At 35.3% G+C, this 19130-nt stretch overlaps 1 protein-coding gene across 2 annotated transcripts; it reads left to right on the top strand.

Annotated features, from left to right (window-relative positions):
* The first annotated feature begins 315 nt into the window (after nt 1–315).
* LOC120148725 (1-aminocyclopropane-1-carboxylate oxidase homolog 4-like) lies at nt 316–10401 on the top strand. Of its 2 annotated transcripts, none has more exons than XM_039161758.1 (5): nt 316–321; nt 8461–8913; nt 9530–9917; nt 10001–10263; nt 10301–10401. In XM_039161758.1, the coding sequence occupies exons 2-4, from the start codon at nt 8465–8467 to the stop codon at nt 10247–10249; spliced, it is 1086 nt and encodes a 361-aa protein (XP_039017689.1). In that variant the 5' UTR covers nt 316–321; nt 8461–8464; the 3' UTR covers nt 10250–10263; nt 10301–10401. The 2 variants fall into 2 exon arrangements, with proteins under 2 accessions (XP_039017689.1, XP_039017696.1); XM_039161765.1 differs by lacking the exon at nt 316–321 and adding an exon at nt 8176–8238.
* The last annotated feature ends 8729 nt before the right edge of the window (nt 10402–19130 follow it).

Here is a 19130-nt window from a genome sequence, read left to right as displayed (position 1 = left end):
CCCAAATTCTTGAGAACACTCTCTCCCAAGAGAAACTTACAAATTTCGCAGACTTACAGAAAAACCTCATTAGGTAAGATGTTTGCACAATTCTAGAATAAAAAAAAAGAACACTCAAAGATGATTATAATTGAGCACAAAATGTGTTCTTGAAAGCAAAATGAATATTGAAAGAAAATTGGCTTGAATTTCACAAACTTGATGTTTGATGCTTTCTCTCTTGATTCTTTCTCAATTCTTGTTTATCAATGGCTCCTGAGCTTATTTAAATACACCTTGGATCACTTCTGAACATTGGGGATCATTGGTGAAGTCAATAAAGTCGTTATGGTGTGAATACCATTAAAATATCTGTTGGGAGTGTAGGTGTATCAATACACTGTAAGGTGTATCGGTACACTCAATGTAAAATTCAAATATTTCGACCGTTGGTTGACCTAGTGTATCGGTACACTCAAGAGTGTATCAGTACCTAAATTACATTCGATGTTTCTCGGAGCTAGGAGTGTAGCAGTACATCAATTTATTATCGATACCCTTATTCCATTCAAAGTTGGGGTGTATCGATACATCCAAGGAGTGTATCGGTACCTCCCTTAACAAAACTTGTTTTTGGCTCGTTTAAGGTTCGAAATACTTTGTAAAAATTGTTTCAAAAATATTTTAAGATTAAAACACAATTTTATACTTAAGTAAGGATTAAAAATGACATTTGAAAACTTGGAGTAATATTTTTGATATTCAAATAATTTAATCGAATATATAATGTTAAATTGAATATAAAAATTTAAAATTCATTTACACTTTATTTGTTATATCGAAACATCAAAATGTGTTAAACAATCTCTCCCTTTTTTATATAACAAAACATTTTAGTAGTTTTAAGATTTTCTTTGAAAATCATTTTTGAAATCAATTTTAAAAATTAATCCCCCTTACTTTATTCTCCCTTTTTTTTGTTAAATCAAAAAGACTCTATGAAAATTTAAACAAGGTTTTAAAGAAAATAACCAATTGATTTAAATATATATAGCTTAAGCTGCTCCTTCATCTTTGTAAATCTTTGTAGATGAGCTTATTGGAGTGGCTTGGGGTTTGACATTTTCCAATCTAAACTTTTTGAGCATATCCTTGACGTATTTTGCTTGATTGATAAAGATGTCATCTTTTCTTTGCTTGATTTGGAGTCCCAAGAAAAATAAGAGCTCCCCCATCATGCTCATCTCGAATTCACTTTGCATTAGCTTAGAAAATTCTTGGCAAAGAGCATCATTAGTAGAACCAAGTATTATATCATTAACATAAATTTAAACTACTAATAAATCTTTACCTTTTCGCTTTAAAAACAATATAGTGTCAACATTTCCTTTCGAAAAACCTTTTTTAATCAAAAAATTTAACAATCTTGTATATCAAGCTCTAGGAGCTTGTTTTAAACCATATAAAGCTTTTGTCAATTTAAAAACATGATCTGGAAATTTTGAATCTTCAAAACTAGGAGGTTGTTCCACATACACTTCTTCTTTTATAAAACCATTTAAAAATGCACTTTTAACATCCATTTGATATAATTTAAATTCATTGAAGCATGCAAATGCTAATAACATTCTAAAATCTTCCAACCTAGCTACGGGAGCATATGTTTCATCATAGTCTATGCCTCAACTAATGTACATACTTTACTTCTCTCAAATTGATTTAACTCTTCTTGTATAACCATAATCCAATTTTCATCTTTTAATGCTTCTTGGATATTCTTAGGCTCTATGCATGAGATAAATGAAACATAATTACATATATTTCTAAGAGAAGATCTAGTTGTTACCCCTTTGGATGGATCACCTATAATTTCACCATCCTTGACATAGTTGTATTCTCTTGGGTAAGAGACTTCCCTTTCTTCAATGGTTGGATTCTCGAGAGCATCGTGAATTTCCTCATCTTTCATTTCTTCCTTTGATGATGGTTCTCCAATGTCATGTCCAACATCATGTCCTCAGAAGGGGATTATCATCGACAACAACTTGTATAGACTCTTCTACCACTAAAGTTCTTTTATTAAATACTCGATAAGCTTTAAAATTTAAGGAATAACCTAGAAATATTCCTTCATCACTTTTAGCATCAAATTTGCCAAGATTGTCTTTATCGTTGTTTAAAACAAAACATTTACGTTAGGCTTTTTATTTTTGAAAAGTTCATATGGAGTTTTCTTTAAAATAGTCCTAATCATTACTCGATTTACAACATAACAAGTGATATTTGTGGCTTCTGCCCAAAAATATTTTGGCAAATTGTTTTCACAAAGCATGGTTCTAGCCATTTCTTGTAAAGTTCGATTTTTCCTATCAACAACTCCATTTTGTTGAGGGGTTTTATGTGCTGAAAAATTATGGCTAATCCCATTTGAAATACAAAACTTAGTAAATCCAAGATTTTCAAATTCAGTACCATGATCACTCCTATCACTAGAAATGGAGTGACCTTTTTCGTTTTGGATTACTTTTGAAAACGTGATGAATTTTTCTAATGCTTTATCTTTAGTACTTAAAAATATAACCCAAGTATATCTAGAATAGTCATCTACCAATACAAAACAATATTATTTTCCACCCAAGCTAACAGTCCTAATTGGCCCAAAAAGATCTATATGGATCAATTGTTATACTCTACTAGTTGATACATCATTAATGGGCTTAAAGGAAGCTCTTTTGTATTTTCCTTTAGCACATGCATCACATATTTTATTTCTATCAAATTTTAGCTTTGACAACCCTCTTACTAAATCTCCTTGAATTAGTCTTTGTAAAACACTCATGCTAGTGTGTCCTAGTCTCCTATGCCATAACCAACTATCATGTTCATCCTTAGCAACTAGGCACAAGTTAGTCATATTAATAGAGTCTAAATGCACCATGTATATATTTCCTATTCTATGACCAACAAGCATAATCCGATTAGATGCAATGTCAATAATTTTACAACCATTTGTTTCAAATAAGACATTGTATCCTTTAACATATAATTGACAAATACTCAATAGATTATGCTTCAACTCATTCACATATAAAATTTTTTCTATTTGTATGGAAGAGGTATTACCTATAGTACCTATACCTTTAATGTAACCTTTTGTATTTTGTGCCTTGTAGCCATGCTCATTTTCCTACAAACATATATTAATTTCTAATTTTTGGTACCCAAATTCTTTTGTGTTCATATTCATTAGTTTCTAAAATCCTAGTCCCCTTAGGTATCCATTTGTGTAGAATATCCTTATCTTTAGTAGTAATGAGTTCTTTAGGAACCCATATACTTCTAATAATTTTACTATTTGAGGTTCTTTGGAGACCTCTATGATTGTAGTTTTTAAAACTTTTCTAACAAAGCTTGATTTTGAACTTTCTCCATTTTCAAAACGTTTTGTTCCAACTTTATCAAAAGAAGCTTTAAGATCTTCAATTTATTTTTGATGATCATCGTTGACTCTTGAAAGTAAGTTATGCAAATCATTATTTTTCTTTTCAAACTCATCTAGTTCGGTTTGCAAATTTTTAATCTTACTCTCAAGATAAATGTTGGTCATGGATATGAGACTATTTTTGTTTTTCAATTTTGAAATATCATTATTGTATTTCAAAAATAATTTCTCATAATCCGAAGCCAAACCAGTATATTCCTCTAACAACTCATCAAAAGAATAATCTTCGAAATTAAATGAGCTAGAGGTTACCTCAGAATCTTCCCCGGTGGCCATCAAGCACAAGTTTACTACTTCTTGTTTCTCTTCATTTGATGATTCATCATCATCACTCCAAGTAGCCACGTGTGCCTTGTGCTTCTTCTTTGATTGATCCTTCTTCTTTAATTGTAGGCAATCGTATTTGACATGCCCGGGCTTTTTGCATTTGTAGCAAATGATCGGGTTATTCTCCTTTGGTTCATTTTTGAAGCCTTCATTTCTTTTGAATTTTTGTTCCTCTATTGGGCTTCATTAATTTTATGAACCGTTTGACAAATAATGGCATCTCTTCATCATCGCCGTCATCATCAAATCACTCTTAACTTTTGTGGATTTGAGAGCAACTCCAACATTCTTCTTTTACTCTGTATCCTTCTTTGTCTCATCCTTCTTCTGAAGGTCTACCTCATCTTGAATCATTATGTCATGCGTAAGGAGAGAACCGATGAGTTCATCAAGAGTTAAAGACTTTAGATTTTTTCCTTCGATGATCACCATCTTCTTTGATTGTCAAGCTTTAGGAAGAGAATATATTAACTTCCTCACAAGCTTCTCATTTGGAATGATCACTCCATATGACTTGACACCATTGACAAGCACATAATATCCATCCGTCATAGCTTTGATATCTTCATCTGGTTTCATCCTGAAATTTTCATAGCTATGAGTTAGAAGACTAATTTTAGATTCTTTTACCTTGTTTGTGCCTTCATGAGTGACTTATAGTTTATCCCATATCTCCTTGGCGGTTGTACAAGATGAAACTCTCTCGTATTCATCTGGTCCAAGAGCACAAAATATAATATGGATAGCCTTTGAGTTGAGCTGAAACATTTTCGTCTCTTCTTCACTCCACAAATTTGAATAAGTGGATGGTTGGATATATCCATTCTCCACAATTCTTTATGCTCCCATGTCACTTGCTTGAATGATGTACCTCATTCTATTCTTCCAATAAGCATAATTAGCTTCATTGAAGAAATGAGGCTTGTTGGCAGACTGAGAATCAAGAACGAAGTTGAAGTTTGAAGTGGAGGCCATTGATGAGTTGAATATCGATATAATTCTTCCCGAATCGACTCAAGAGGTGGTTAAACCTTCAAATGAGTGTAGATCTGATACCAATTGTTGAGTTAATTGATCGATGAATCGACCAAGAGGGGGTGAATTGGCAATAAAATTTGGTGGAAGCTTTTTCAAAAAATTGAAAATATTTGCACAATGATTTAGAGTGGTTTGCCTTTCTCAACCAAAGTCTACGTCCACTACCTTAGCTATCCACACTAAGGATTTTCCACAAATTCACTAATTTGTCTTTCTTTTGAGGACAAAGAGTAACCTTACAACTTCCTCAAGAATTATACCTCAAATTCTTGAGAACACTCTCTCCTAAAGAGAAACTTACAAATTTCAGAAACTTACAGAAAACCTCACTAGGCAAGATGTTTGCACAATTCTAGAATAAGAAAAGAACACTCAAAGATGATTACAATTGAGCACAAAATGTGTTCTTGAAAGAAAATTGAATATTGAAAGAAAATTGACTTGAATTTCATAAACTTGACGTTTGATGCTTTCTCTCTCGATTCTTTCTCAATTCTTGTTGATCAATGGATCCTGAGCTTCTTTAAATACACCTTGGATCACTTTTGAACGTTGGGGATCATTGTTGAAGTCAATAAAGCCGTTATGGTGTGAATACCATTTAAAATATATATTGGGAACGTAGGTGTATCGGTACACTGTAAGGTATATCGGTACACTCAGTGTAAAATTCAAATATTTCGACCGTTGGTTGACCTAGTGTATCGGTACACTCAAGAGTGTATCGGTACCTAAATTACATTCGATGTTTCTCAGAGCCAGGAGTGTATCGGTACATCAACTGTGTATCGATACCCTTATTCCATTCGAAGTTGGGGTGTATTGATACACCCAAGGAGTGTATCAATACCTTCCTTAACAAAACTTGTTTTTGGCTCGTTTAAGGTTCGAAATACTTTGTAAAGATTGTTTCAAAAATATTTTAAGATTAAAACACAATTTTGCACTTAAGTAAGGATTAAAAATGACATTTGAAAACTTGGAGTAATATTTTTGATATTCGAATAATTTAATCGAATATATAATTTTAAATTGAATATAAAATCTTAAAATCCATTTATACTTTATTTGTTATATCAAAACATCAAAATGTTTTCAACAATAAGTATATGAGTGAACAATGTTTCCTGGGATGAAATATTCCATTGTGTGCAACAAATATGTAAGCTCATTGTACGATTGATCCCATTCACCGTAAAATAGTATCATAGCTTTCTTTTGGCCATCCAAGACTTGTAGTAAGACGAAATATAGCCAAATGTATTTCATATTGATGCGATTATCATTAATATCGCCATCCAAATAGTATCACATATATACATGTGACATCGGAGTCTAAGTTCTTGTAGGCTTGTTTCAAGGAGTTGAATGTGCAAATGTGCTGGTTGTGGAACCTTATGACTTCCTACAACATCTTTTGCTGTAGGTATGAGACACGTATCCTCCACTTACAACCGACGTTGTTGTTTATATATCTGGAAAAAAAATGTTTTTTTATCAGACTCCACAACATTGAATTCCATATGAGCTTTTATACAAAACTCCTTCATAGCTAGTTGTGCATCCTTCTTACTTTAGAAATAATGCAACTTTTCAGAGGCCATTTAATGCATAATTTAAACAAGTTTTTAGAAAACGGGTGAAATAGTAGTGTATTATCATCTTCAGCAACTTTTAAGTGATATATGAACTCAAATCAGAAAACTGTTTAGTGGTTCATTATCACTTCATATAAAAAACATGTTTTTAACTCAGGCAAACTAATACACCCTTCCAACTATTTTTCATTGAAATATGAACTCAAATTATAAAACTCTTCAGTCTTGCATTATCATTTCAAATTATAAAAAAAACGTGTATTTCACATAAGCCAAATTATGCACTATTTCAACAACTTTTTAATGCTCAAGTAATGCACCATTTCAACAACTTTTTAGAGGTCATTTACTGTAAAAATAATGCAACTTTTCAGAGGTAATTCAATGCATTATTTAAGTAAAATTTCAGAAAACATGTGAAATAGTGGTGCCTTATCATCTCCAACAACTTTTCAATGATGTATCAACTCAAATTAGAAATTTTTTTTGTGGTGCATTTATCACTTCAAATAAAAAAAACGTGTATTTCACATAGGCCAAATAATGACACATTTCACCAACTTTTCAGTGTCCATTTAATCATCTTCAAGAACTATTAATATATGTGAGTTGAAAGCCATTTTACTATGACATTAAAGAAAAAAAACTAAAACTCTTTCTATCTTTCACTTCCAAAGCATGAGTTCATTTCAAACATGACAACTATCCGTTAAACTGTTTTTTATGATTTCAAATCTTTAATCACGTTTTTCAAAAAAATATTCAACTAGACGAGTTGAAGTTCAGTATAGAAACAAGAGTTCAACTCGAAAGCAGTAAAAGAGTATCTTCGTTACATTATAGATTGCCACTATCTTGCATGAGGTTTCATCTAAGCGATGATGTAGACCTTGCTGACATGATTGAGACATACTTCTATCATTCTTTTTGTAATGTCGATTTGTTTGTAAAGTTCATTGATCTCGACTTTGCTCGTACGATTGAGGATGTTGCTTACAGCTCGAATATCCCACCAACTAAGACAAATTACCAAGAAACAAACATAGATGATGGAGACCCATAAGCATGGTTTCAATTTGTACATGAACGACAACAACAAAAATAATGGAGAATTGAAGAACTTAATATTACTTCTGAAAAGTCTATTGCTTACGAAGATTAAAAAATCTTAATCAATATTGCTATGTTTATGATTTTATTTAAGGTTTATGATGTTTGTAAGTTTAGTCATGTCCTTATGTTAATGTATTAAGTTTATTTTTTTCCTTCTTAATGTGCATTTCTCATGGTATAATGTAATATTCATAATTTGTTCTCTTTTAAACAAAATCTATCTTATTTTGAAAAAAAAATATAACGTAACTCGAGTTACGTACTTTTAATATAAAAATAATATATCATGATGAGTTCTTTTTTATTGTAAGAATTATTGTAAATCTCAAAATAAAATCTGAAAAGTTCTATGGGGCCAAATAATTTGTCTGCCAGCCGTATTTGGGGGAAAAAACCTGTTAGGCGTGGACGCTTAAAATTGCTACATAAAGTCCAACTCAAGCTGTCTTTATATGCTCTGTAGTAACCAACCCAAAAATGACTTCTCCTTTCATTGGCTCGACAATAACAACAAGAAAGACATTCCACCAAAAACGCAACCTAATTCTGAAAGCAGCACCACATAAATTTTTATTTTCATCTTTGACCTTTAGCATCCAACTATTATATATATACACACTGTCCGTAAGAACCAGTCTCCAATTTCCCTTTCACCACTGCAGATCTTGAACGCTTTTACGGGTAAGTGTTACACTTCTAACCCATATTTCTTCTTATATTTCCATTATTATTTTTTTTAGTTTTTTCCCGTCCACTTTAGCTGCTTGTAAATGGGTTTTCGAAAGCTTTTCTTTTCTTTATACATAATTCGACCCTGTTGGGTGAAATTATCCCTATACGAGTAAACTATCGTGAACATTCTATAGTTAGAAAATCTCACCCCTGACATCTTTGCCTTGTTAGAAAAATGGCAACAGCCGTAACCGGCGGCGAGAACCACTACGACAGAGCCGAAGAAGTGAAAAGATTCGATGCATCAAAAATCGGAGTAAAAGGGCTGGTGGATTCGGGTCTGACCACCATCCCTTCCATCTTCATTCACCCACCCCAAACTTTATCCGACCTCAAACCCAAACCCAAATCCAAGCCCCCCGTCGTCATCCCTACCATCGACCTCTCGGCGCCCCGTTCGACGGTCGTGGAGCAGATAGCCGCCGCCTCCCGAACCTTTGGTTTCTTCCAGATCGTAAACCATGGAGTTCCCGTGCAAGTTCTGGACCGTATGATCGGTTCCATCAGAGCCTTCCACGAGCAGCCGACCGACGTTAAGGCCAAGTTCTATACCCGTGATGTAACCACCGGTGTTAACTTTTTTTCCAACGTTGACTTGTTTCTCTCTAAAGCCGCTAGCTGGAGGTTTTCTTCCAACTCTATCTATTTATTTATCTTTCTTTAATTATCATTTGGGCTGATTTAATTATATTATCAATTCTCTGAATTAATTTGAGCTTCCTAGAATTGACTTAGCTTTGCTTGCAGAAAAATAATCCAAAATTCGATTTGAATATTACTTGTTCTCTTGCAATTGCTTGTTGAACATATGTATTCTTTTGGACAAAATTTGCATAATTTTTCATATATTTTTTTATTTCTATTTTTTTGTTCTATCATTTTAATTTAACATGTGTCTATGTTGCCGACATAGAGGTGAAAATACACTTTCAAAGACGTTTTGTAGATAACACGTGTTTATCAAACGTGACAGACTTTCAAAGACTTTTTTCAGATAACATGCTAGACAAAAAGGAATGTTGATATGAAATAGATGTAAAGAAAAAGAAATAATTTTATAGTGGGTGATATTTGAATAAAAAGTTATCTAATTCAGTTTCATTAAATCCAATTTCGGCTCAATTCAGTTTTTTAGTTGCAAGTTAATTAGCGAAAATAATTTTAATGAAAAATTGTTGGAATGATTGAATATTGATGAAGTAATTCTGAAGAGTAGTTGAAATATTGGGTGGAATGATAGGGACACACTCCAGATAAAGCTATCACCAACGCTGCCGGAGCTGGAGAACATTCCCGAGGTTTGTAGAGACGTGGTGGTCCAATGGAGCAAGCATTCCGAAACATTAGGCGAGCTGCTGATGGGGCTATTGTCGGAAGGTCTCGGATTGGATACGGATAGGCTCAAGAACACTACGTGTTTAGATGCAAGAATGATGGTGGGGCACTGCTATCCTCACTGCCCTCAGCCTGATCTCACGGTCGGCATCGCATCGCATACCGATCCGGGAGTGTTGACGTTGTTGCTGCAGGATCACATCGGTGGATTGCAGATCAAACATGAAGGAGACTGGGTGGATGTCAAACCGGTTCACGGTGCCCTTGTTATAAACATTGCAGATATTCTTCAGGTAGCGAGAGCGTATATACTACTAGTTTTATTTGTTGCTGTGAATTCTGGTGTTTGAAGAAGTTTTTTGCCACAATTTTTCAGATTCTGTCAAATGATGAGTACATTAGTGTGGAGCACAGAGTTCTGGCTAATCCTTCCGATGAACCCCGGGTGTCGATCGCCGTTTTCTACAATCCTAGTGCCAGGGAAGCCCTGTATGGTCCGTTTTCCGAGCTTACTTTGCAGGAGAAACCGCCTCGATACCGTCAGTTTATATATCATGACTACATGAAAAGGTTCTTCACCAAGGAACTGGATGGGAAAACGTTGACAAATTACTATAGGGTGTAAGAAAGAATGTTATGCAATATTAGATTCCTATATTTTCAAGTTGGTGTACAATAAGAAAGTTGGATAATCTTGGCTTTCAAATGCGTTAATACTCATGTACTATAGTCCGAAATTATCATACTATCGTAATTTATTAGTTACTCATAACTCCATTTTCTGCTTGGCTATTAAAGACTATAACTTGCATATGTAACTAACAAAATGATCCCAATGAAAAACAAGAACTTCGCCCCATCAAACCCTACATGATTTCGTCGGACAAAGATCGAAAGAAGTTAAGCACCGGGGACAGCATTTGGTGCCAGAGCAGATGATGCCCAAAATTAGTAGAATCCAAATGCCATTTCCACCATCTTTGGTGACATCAAGTACTGTCGGAGTTTGTAGTCTGTTAGATGATTAGTTACATATGATTAGTTGCTTAGTTAGATTATCTTTGTATATAAATGCAACAGTGTGGGTGTAAATATTAATGAGAAGTAGCAGCAAAATTTTCAAATTTTCGCTTCACAAAACAGAGATACTCAGGCTGCCTTTACCACGAGCTGTGATCCCTCCCAGGTTTCTTCATCTGATTCTAGTTCGCAAATGGCCGCTGTGGTACCTTCTTTTTCTCAAGAGCATTACCTATAAGTAGGAGTGAGCAAAATTCGACTTGACTCGACTCGTTTCGAAAAACCCCCACTCTAATTGATTTCAAATTCTGTATGATATATGTATATCACATATAAAAGAAATATATATATATATTGTATTTTATCAAAGATCATAGGAATAGATTATATATATATATGATCATAAAAAATCATTTAAATTGAAATCAAATAATATCATAATATTATAAATATTGATAATTAAATTTAAACACAAACTCGAAAATTCAACTCAACTTGACTCTAATTTTATAAACTCGACTCAACTCGAAATATTTTCAAGTCAACTCTGAGTTGTAAAATAGGACTCGTCAATTCGAATAACTCAATTTTTTTTTGACTCGACTCGGTCAAACACTCACCGCTACATATCGGGTCCTTGCTTTGTTGCAAAAGGTTCCTTCAGAATCATCAATCAATGCAGTAGGTAATGTTGATTGCAAAACTGGTTGTGATACTCGAACTTGGAACTTGGACATGGGGGCGACTGACCATGTATTATCTGACTTTCACTGTTTAATAAATCCCACCCTATGGGCTTTGAATTCACTTTCTTTTCCCTCCCGAATAATAAAATCGTCCCAATAACCCACATTGGTTCTATCATTTTCAATAAACAGTTTATACATGATGTTTTGTTTGTACCAGATTTTCATTATAATTTTCTTTTCGTTTCAAAAAGCTCACTAATGATCTAAACTTTGTTTCTCCTTTTTATCCTCATTTTTGTCTTCGTCAGAGGTCTCCACCCAAAGGATCAAGGAACTTGGTAAAACAATTGGCAGCTTGTACCTGTTTGAATCAAAGTCGTTTAATACACATAATAACTCATATCAAGTTTTCAATATTTTCCAATCTTCTTCTCATTTTATGGTTTCTCCATTTCTTGTTACTCGTCAGTCATGTGTTGATAGTACTAACATTTGGCATGCCCGTTTGGGTCACACCACAATTAATAAAATGCACAGATTGCATGTTCTTTCAGATTTAAAGTTTCATACCGATTGTGTTGCTGATTGTTGAATCTGTCCTCTAGCAAAACAACCTAGAAAACCTTTTCCTCGATCCTTATGTACTTCTATCTCTACATTACCTTTTGAATTGATACAGGTTGATCTTTGGGGTCCGTACCATGTTTCTACACATCAAATATTTCTTTATTATTATGGATGACTTCAGTCGAATTACATGAACTTACTAATTGAAGTTGAAATTTGATGTAATTTTAGCCCTAAAAAAATTCTTTGCCATAGTTCGAACACAACATTTGGTCTTTATTTTAATCGATCGTAGTGATAATGGGTCAGAATTTTTTAACTGAGTGTTCACCCATTTTTCTTCTCTTGGAGTCATTCACCAAAACAGTTGTGTTCGCACCCCCACAACAAATTGGGGTGGTTGAACGAACACAGAGAAACTTGTTTGAGGTTGCTCGAGCATTTAGTTTTCAATCTAAAATTCCTATTAAAGTTTGGAAAGAATGTGTGTCTGCTTCATGTTACCTTGTAAATAGATTGTCTACCTCTGTCATTAGTCGAAAATCTCCAGTTGAAGTCTTTTACAATAAGCCTTTCAATCTTTCTCATTTAAGGATATTTGATTGTCTCTCCTATACTACTAACCTTAATGATCATAATATTTTATCCAGAAGTTGTTTCATCGGTTTTCATGGGATATTCCCTTACGCAAAAGGGTTATATATTTATCAATCCTAACACTAAGTTTTTTTTTTTTGAAGTCGTGATGTTTCTTTTTGTAAGACCCTAAATTTTTTAATTTTATTTTATTTAAATTTTTTATTTAAGATGGGTACCTATTTGTTAAATCCTAGAAATGTAGGGTCATTTTTCAAACTTCCAGGCAGTTTAGGGATCTAGCTCCAATAAATTAGGTTACTTTTTAGGTTTTATAATAATAAAATTATATCTTTAAGCTTATGAATTAGACTTTAACTTCCCAAAAAGTTATCTCAATTGGAAACGAAACCCAAAACCAAATCTCTCAAAGTAAACCATCGTCCTCGTCGCTCATTCATCGCGGTCCACCCTTTTCAGGCCACCCTGACGTACAACGCCACCACTAGGAGATTCGATGTCACATCGGGAGAAAACCTCGACCCTCAAAACACCCAAACTGATTGTCGTTCATAACAAATTGGGAGATAATCATTTGATCTCTCCACCGTCATTCTCAGTCACCGCTCGTCAACGACCGTCACTGCCTCTATCAATGGAATTGCCATCCCAATCTGACCCTAACTCAGTAGGTCGTTCATTGTGAACCTTCATCGTTCGTCGTGGAAAATCGATCCAAGATTTGTTGGAGTTTTATTGGTAGCCTCAGTTTTTTATTGATTCCAACTAATCTTGACATCCGTTCATCGCACCACCACCGCCATTAAATTCCTCAAGCATTTTTAAACAAAACCCAGGTGGTTGTGTCTTTCACCGCTGCTCCGTTACAACCCTTCCACCGTTCTGCCGTGGGTAGTATTTTCAATCCTTTTTCCGGTTGTTTCATCGTGCTTTTGGCCTAGCTATGCATTGTTTTTGGAAAATGAGAACACCTGGAGTAATCAAACTATCGAAACCAAACCGTTGTCGCCTTATGCGTCACCATGCACCACCTCAGTGTGTGGTGCTTCATGTTGTGTTTGTGAGTGTACTATAAATTGGCACGAATAAATGTGCAAGTATACACAATCAAACAAGTAATATAGTAGTGAGTGGATATTGTTTCCATATAGATTGGAAGTATTCTCAAGTTAAGTTAATGCACTAAACTATGTTTTTAATGTATGACTATACTATACGATGGTATAAACAATTTGAAAAGTTGTGGCAAAATGGAATGTATGAAGGTGGAAATGTGATGGAAAAATGGAAAGTATAGAGTATGAAATGCAATGGCAAATTGGAAAGTAATATTTCAAGAATGCTAAGGCAAATTAAATTGAGAATCTGGGAATGAATAAGATAGCTGAAAACCTTACACAAACAAGCTACAATGGAGATAATTGGAAGGGTCATTAAAGAATCCTAAGTCTTGTCTTCTAGAATGATTCAAGCTTCTATTTTCTATTTTCTCGACAGAGTTTGCTAAAAGTGCTCCTATGCCATCTCTAGTAAGGAACCCGACAGAGAAATATGTTACGGCAATATCTCTCAGCGTGAATTACGGCAAATTCCTATCGATTAAGTACTACCTCTTTTAGTCGTTGAAATCTTATCCTTATCTCTAAGGTGGATTAGGACCTAGTTAGAAACTAAGCCCCATTGCTCACGTTGATCTTACATAGCTTTCACAATACTAAGCATCAAACTTAAGAAATGGATACTCTTGTAAGCTTTTACAATCCTAAGTAAATAAATACAACGAGCAGAGCAAATATTAACATAAAAAAAATCAACCATTGATTAAACAAAAACTTAATCATCTATAGTTAACCCACACCAAATAAGGTTAGTTCATGGCGGGGTACAAATCATCCAAAGAAATAATTTTTTTCCATAACAACCCATAAAATAGAAATGAAACGAAAGAACAAAGTAAAAGGAAACTCCCAACACGTGCGCTGTCGTGAGCACCTTGGGCCACCATAAACCATCATAGCAAGCATCACTTTTTCCTACCTCACCCTTTCCCAAAAAGGTTCTCCTTTAATTTTAGGGTATCCTTATCTATTTATACTAGGGGAATATCACGGGATTTTGTTCCAATATTCTTTTGTACCCTAGGTATCATTCTCTTCACGTGAGGGGGTGTAGAATGATGATGGTGCTCTTCAAATGGTAACTGGTTGGAGGGGACCATATATGGGCTGGACAACTACCTCATTTAATAAAATATCTTTTTTGTCATTTCCTACTCCTAAGAATGTCATCCATACTATTGCAACATTATTCCATTGCTTCATCAAACAAAAAAATGCTTCATCAAATATTCTTGCTCTCATTTTCTTTTAATCACTTGCACATCCACAAACAAACACAACCTTCCTTATTAAGCAACACTAGTTTACAAAATAAGATGTTGTAGCATAACAACTCCACTACATGCAATGATATGATCCTAAATGCATCTATATGAACATAAATGAGCCTTAATTCAATCAGTAACCTAAGTGAAAAGACATATAATATATCCTTTTTACGAGGTTATTACACCCCCAAACTTAAGCTATTTCTTTTGCTCAAGCAATGATCAATACTCAACAGAAAAATGCTATAGCAAATTTAAGATCAAAACAATTACATGGTTCAAATTTCAACCCTCAGAAATGTAGTGGCTTCAACAAGCTAAACAAGTGGAGATTTCAAGAATATTACCCTAGGACAAGGTCTTTTACAGTGTGTGCATAATTGTATCCAATCTATGCTTGCTCAAGTTATAAAAATTCTAAGGAAGTCTAATATTCTACAGTAGCATATGTTCAAGTTTAAAGCACAAGTACATTACTTCCAATTCCTTAAATTTTTAGCACTGTTATAAGGGGAGTCAGCCTATCAAAACAACCATCCCACACCCTAGATGAATTGGCACAAACATTCAATCCCTGAGTTAGCCAAACAGAGTCATCATGTGACTACTTTCATTCACTCATATGCATCCAGCTACCATTTATTCAAGAAGGTTTCCAAACAATATTGTAGTATATAAGAGTGTCCCTCTACAGTTATGGCAAAGTATTTATTCATAATTAATCACAATTAACAAACATATGGAGTTTAATTCAAGAAATTAAGTTCATTAGCATTAAGATATACCAAGGTATACAAGCTTTCTTTCCAATAAAAATCTAACAATTTTAAGTACAAACAACCAAGTCCTAAAGCGAATCTTATCCAACTCAAAAGTTATGTATGTTCAGTTCATGATAACCATAAAAATTATAAACATCATCGAGCATCATCAAATCATTCCACTAACTCTCTAAAAATCACAAAAATATGTTATAGCAAAAATTATTTACTATCATGAATGCAAATGCTAACTATGAACACTACCTCCCCCAATCTTTAAGGATGCAATGTCCTCAATGCATAAAACAAAATAAAGGAAAATTTAAACTATATGCTATTGTAAGGTACCTTGGTTTTTTATGGTGGTGGTGGTGTGGTGCTTATCTTCCTTCGGGGGTGCTTCTTCAATGGGGTGGGGCTTGGTTGTTCTGGCTGAGACTCAAGCTCAACAATTGGGGTTATAACATCTTCAAACTCAACATCTGGTGGGAGTTTTACATGCCCAGTAGACCTTTTTAAATGGTGTTTGGTCGATGACTAGGGAGATTATTGTGGAATCAAAAACATCCTGGTTGGGTTCAGCAGGCTGCTCAGGTTGGGACTGGAGCTCTTCATCTCGGTCGCTTCTTTCTTCCATTTGTGGTGAGGTATCTTTTTGTTGTAGCTCGGGTGGGACTGGTGTAGTTTCCTCAGCTCCATCAGTGGCATCTTATGGGGTTCCTCCCGTGAATGCTACTTGTTGACGAAAACGGGTAAAGAAAATAAAAGAACACGAGAATTTTACGAGGTTCGGCAATGTGCTTACGTCCTCAGTGCCTAGGCGGCGCTAGAAGTTTTATTCAATGATATTTTAGGTCTAGGTTACATCTCTATTTATAATAGAAAACCCCCTCAACCCACATAATTCGTAACCCCACAACGAGACTTTTTATGAGCCATACATAACAAATCTCCACCTTGGCGAATATCTTGCCCCTTGGAAACTTCAATGTGGGTTGGGTTACCTTGCTTCTTTAACAACTCGAAACATTCAACAAGTCTAAGCAATACTTGAACTTGTCTGTCGTAACTGGCTTGGTGAATATATCAGCGGCATTCTCATCAGTATGTACCTTCTGAAACAAAACCTCTCCAGATGCAACCAACTCTCTGATCTTGTGGAAACTTACATCAATATGTTTAGTTCTAGCACGATACACCTGATTCTTAGCCAAGTGAATAGCACTTTGATTATCACAAAGCAACTGAACTCCACCTTGTTGAACACCCAACTCCTTCACTAAACCAGTAAGCCATAAAGCTTCTTTTGCAGCTTCAGCCGCTGCCATATACTCAGCTTCAGTTGTAGATAGAGCCACAACAGATTGAACAGTAGACTTCCAACAAATAGGCCCTCCACCAAGAGTAAAGACATACCCTGTCATAGATCTTCTATTATCCAAGTCACCTGCATAGTCTGAATCCACATATCCTACAACCAAAGGATTATCCCGCTGACTCCCAAAAACAATTCCATGTCCCACAGTACCCTTTAAGTACCGAAAGATCCACTTGACTGCTTCCCAATGTTGCTTACCAGGTTTAGACATGTACTTACAAACTTGACTAATAGCATGAGCTAAATCAGGACGAGTACATACCATCGCATACATCAAGCAGCCAACAACATTAGAATACGGAACCTTTTCCATATCTTCAGCTTCCTTATCTGTCTTAGGGCACTGTTCTGATGAGAGCTTAAAGTGATTTGCCAATGGAGTGCTAACTGGTTTCGCGCTGCTCATCGCAAACCTTTCTAGCATTTTCTCAACATAACCCCGTTGAGATAGCCGCAGTTTCCTTGAGTCTCTGTCCCTACAAATTTCCATTCCAAGAATTTTCTTTGCAGCACCTAAATCTTTCATATCAAATTCCTGACTCAATAAAGTTTTCAAACCGATAACATCATCCATGTTCTTCGCAGCAATCAACATATCATTAACATACAATAATAGAAAAATAAAAGAACCATCATCAAGGCTCTTAACATAGACACAACAATCATACTCACATCGGTTGTAGCCAATCTTGATCATATAGGAGTCAAACCGTTTATACCACTGTCTCGGAGACTGTTTCAACCCGTACAAAGATTTCTTCAATCTGCAAACTAAATGCTCGTTTCCAGGTTGAGTGAAACCTTCAGGTTGCCGCATGTAGATCTGCTCCTCTAAATCACCATACAAAAAAGCAGTTTTAACATCCATCTGCTCTAAATGCAAATCCCAACTAGCCACCAATGCAAGTACTGCTCGGATTGAAGTGTGCCTGACCACAGGAGAAAAGATTTCATCATAATCAACTCCTTTCTGCTGTGAAAAACCCTTCGCTACCAAACGAGCCTTGAACTTCTCCCCCTCTTTTTCTGTTACTGCTGTTTCTTCTTATACACCCATTTGCAACCAATCGACTTCTTACCCTCAGGAAGGGGAACTAACTCCCATGTGCGATTGTGATTCAAAGACTCCATATCCTCAACCATGGCTGCCATCCACTTTTCGTTTTCCTGACTAGTAACGGCATCATGAAAAGTAACCGGATCATCACTGCTAACAATAAGTGCAAAAGATACCAAGTCTTCAAAACCCAATCTATTCGGAGGCTTTATATTCGTCCGTCTCACCCTGTCTCTGGCGAGACTATAATCCTGCAAATCATCTGTAGTGGAACCACCAGAAGTCAGTTGAGAAGTTTCTGGTTTCTCAACTGGAAACTGCTCAAAATCCACCACTGTCGTGTCTTGCTTCTGCTGCAACATGGACTGTTCATCAAAAACGACATCTCTACTAATCATAACTTTCTTTGCAACTGGATCCCAGAACTTGAATCCTTTGACACCTTTCTTGTAACCCAGAAAAATGCACTCCTTCGATTTTGCATCAATTTTGGATCTCTCATCAGCAGGTACATGCACATAAGCAGGACAACCAAAAATCCGTAAGTTATCAAAACTAACATCATGACCAGTCCATACCTCTTCTGCAACTTTCCCAGCCAGCGATGCCCTTGGCGATCTGTTGATAAGGTAACACGCCATGTTAACAGCCTCAGCCCAGAAGTGTTTGGGAAGCCCCGCATTCAACCGCAAACATCTGGCTCTATCATTCAACGACCTGTTCATTTGTTCCGCAACACCATTCTGTTGTGGTGTCTTGCGCACTGTAAAATGCCTCTGAATCCCATGCTCCTTACAAAATTGTAGGAACTGTGAATCTGTGTACTCCGTACCATTGTCAGACCGCAAACACTTGATTTTTCGTCCTGTTTGGTTTTCTACCTCATCTTTCCACAGCTTGAACTTCTCAAAAACTTCAGATTTCTGTTTCAAAAAATACACCCAAACTTTCCGTGAAAAATCATCAATAAAAGTAACATAGTACCTAGATCCACCCAAAGACGATGTCGTGGAAGGCCCCCATACATCAGAATGCACATAATCAAGAATCC

Source organism: Hibiscus syriacus, unplaced genomic scaffold, assembly GCF_006381635.1.
Source record: "Hibiscus syriacus cultivar Baekdansim isolate YM2019G1 unplaced genomic scaffold, ASM638163v2 tig00002684_pilon, whole genome shotgun sequence".
NCBI classification, from domain to species: Eukaryota; Viridiplantae; Streptophyta; class Magnoliopsida; order Malvales; family Malvaceae; genus Hibiscus; species Hibiscus syriacus.
Note: the sequence above shows the minus strand (reverse complement) of the source record. Positions and strands in the feature narration are given on the sequence as shown.

What these genes read in the sequence shown, in the direction of transcription:
- LOC120148725 (XM_039161758.1), top strand. Translation starts at nt 8,465, where the DNA reads ATGGCAACAGCCGTAACCGGCGGCGAGAACCACTACGACAGAGCCGAA. An exon ending in TCTAAAGCCGCTAGCTGGAG is followed by an intron (nt 8,914 to 9,529) that starts GTTTTCTTCCAA and finishes GTGGAATGATAG; the next exon opens with GGACACACTCCAGATAAAGC. An exon ending in ACATTGCAGATATTCTTCAG is followed by an intron (nt 9,918 to 10,000) that starts GTAGCGAGAGCG and finishes ACAATTTTTCAG; the next exon opens with ATTCTGTCAAATGATGAGTA.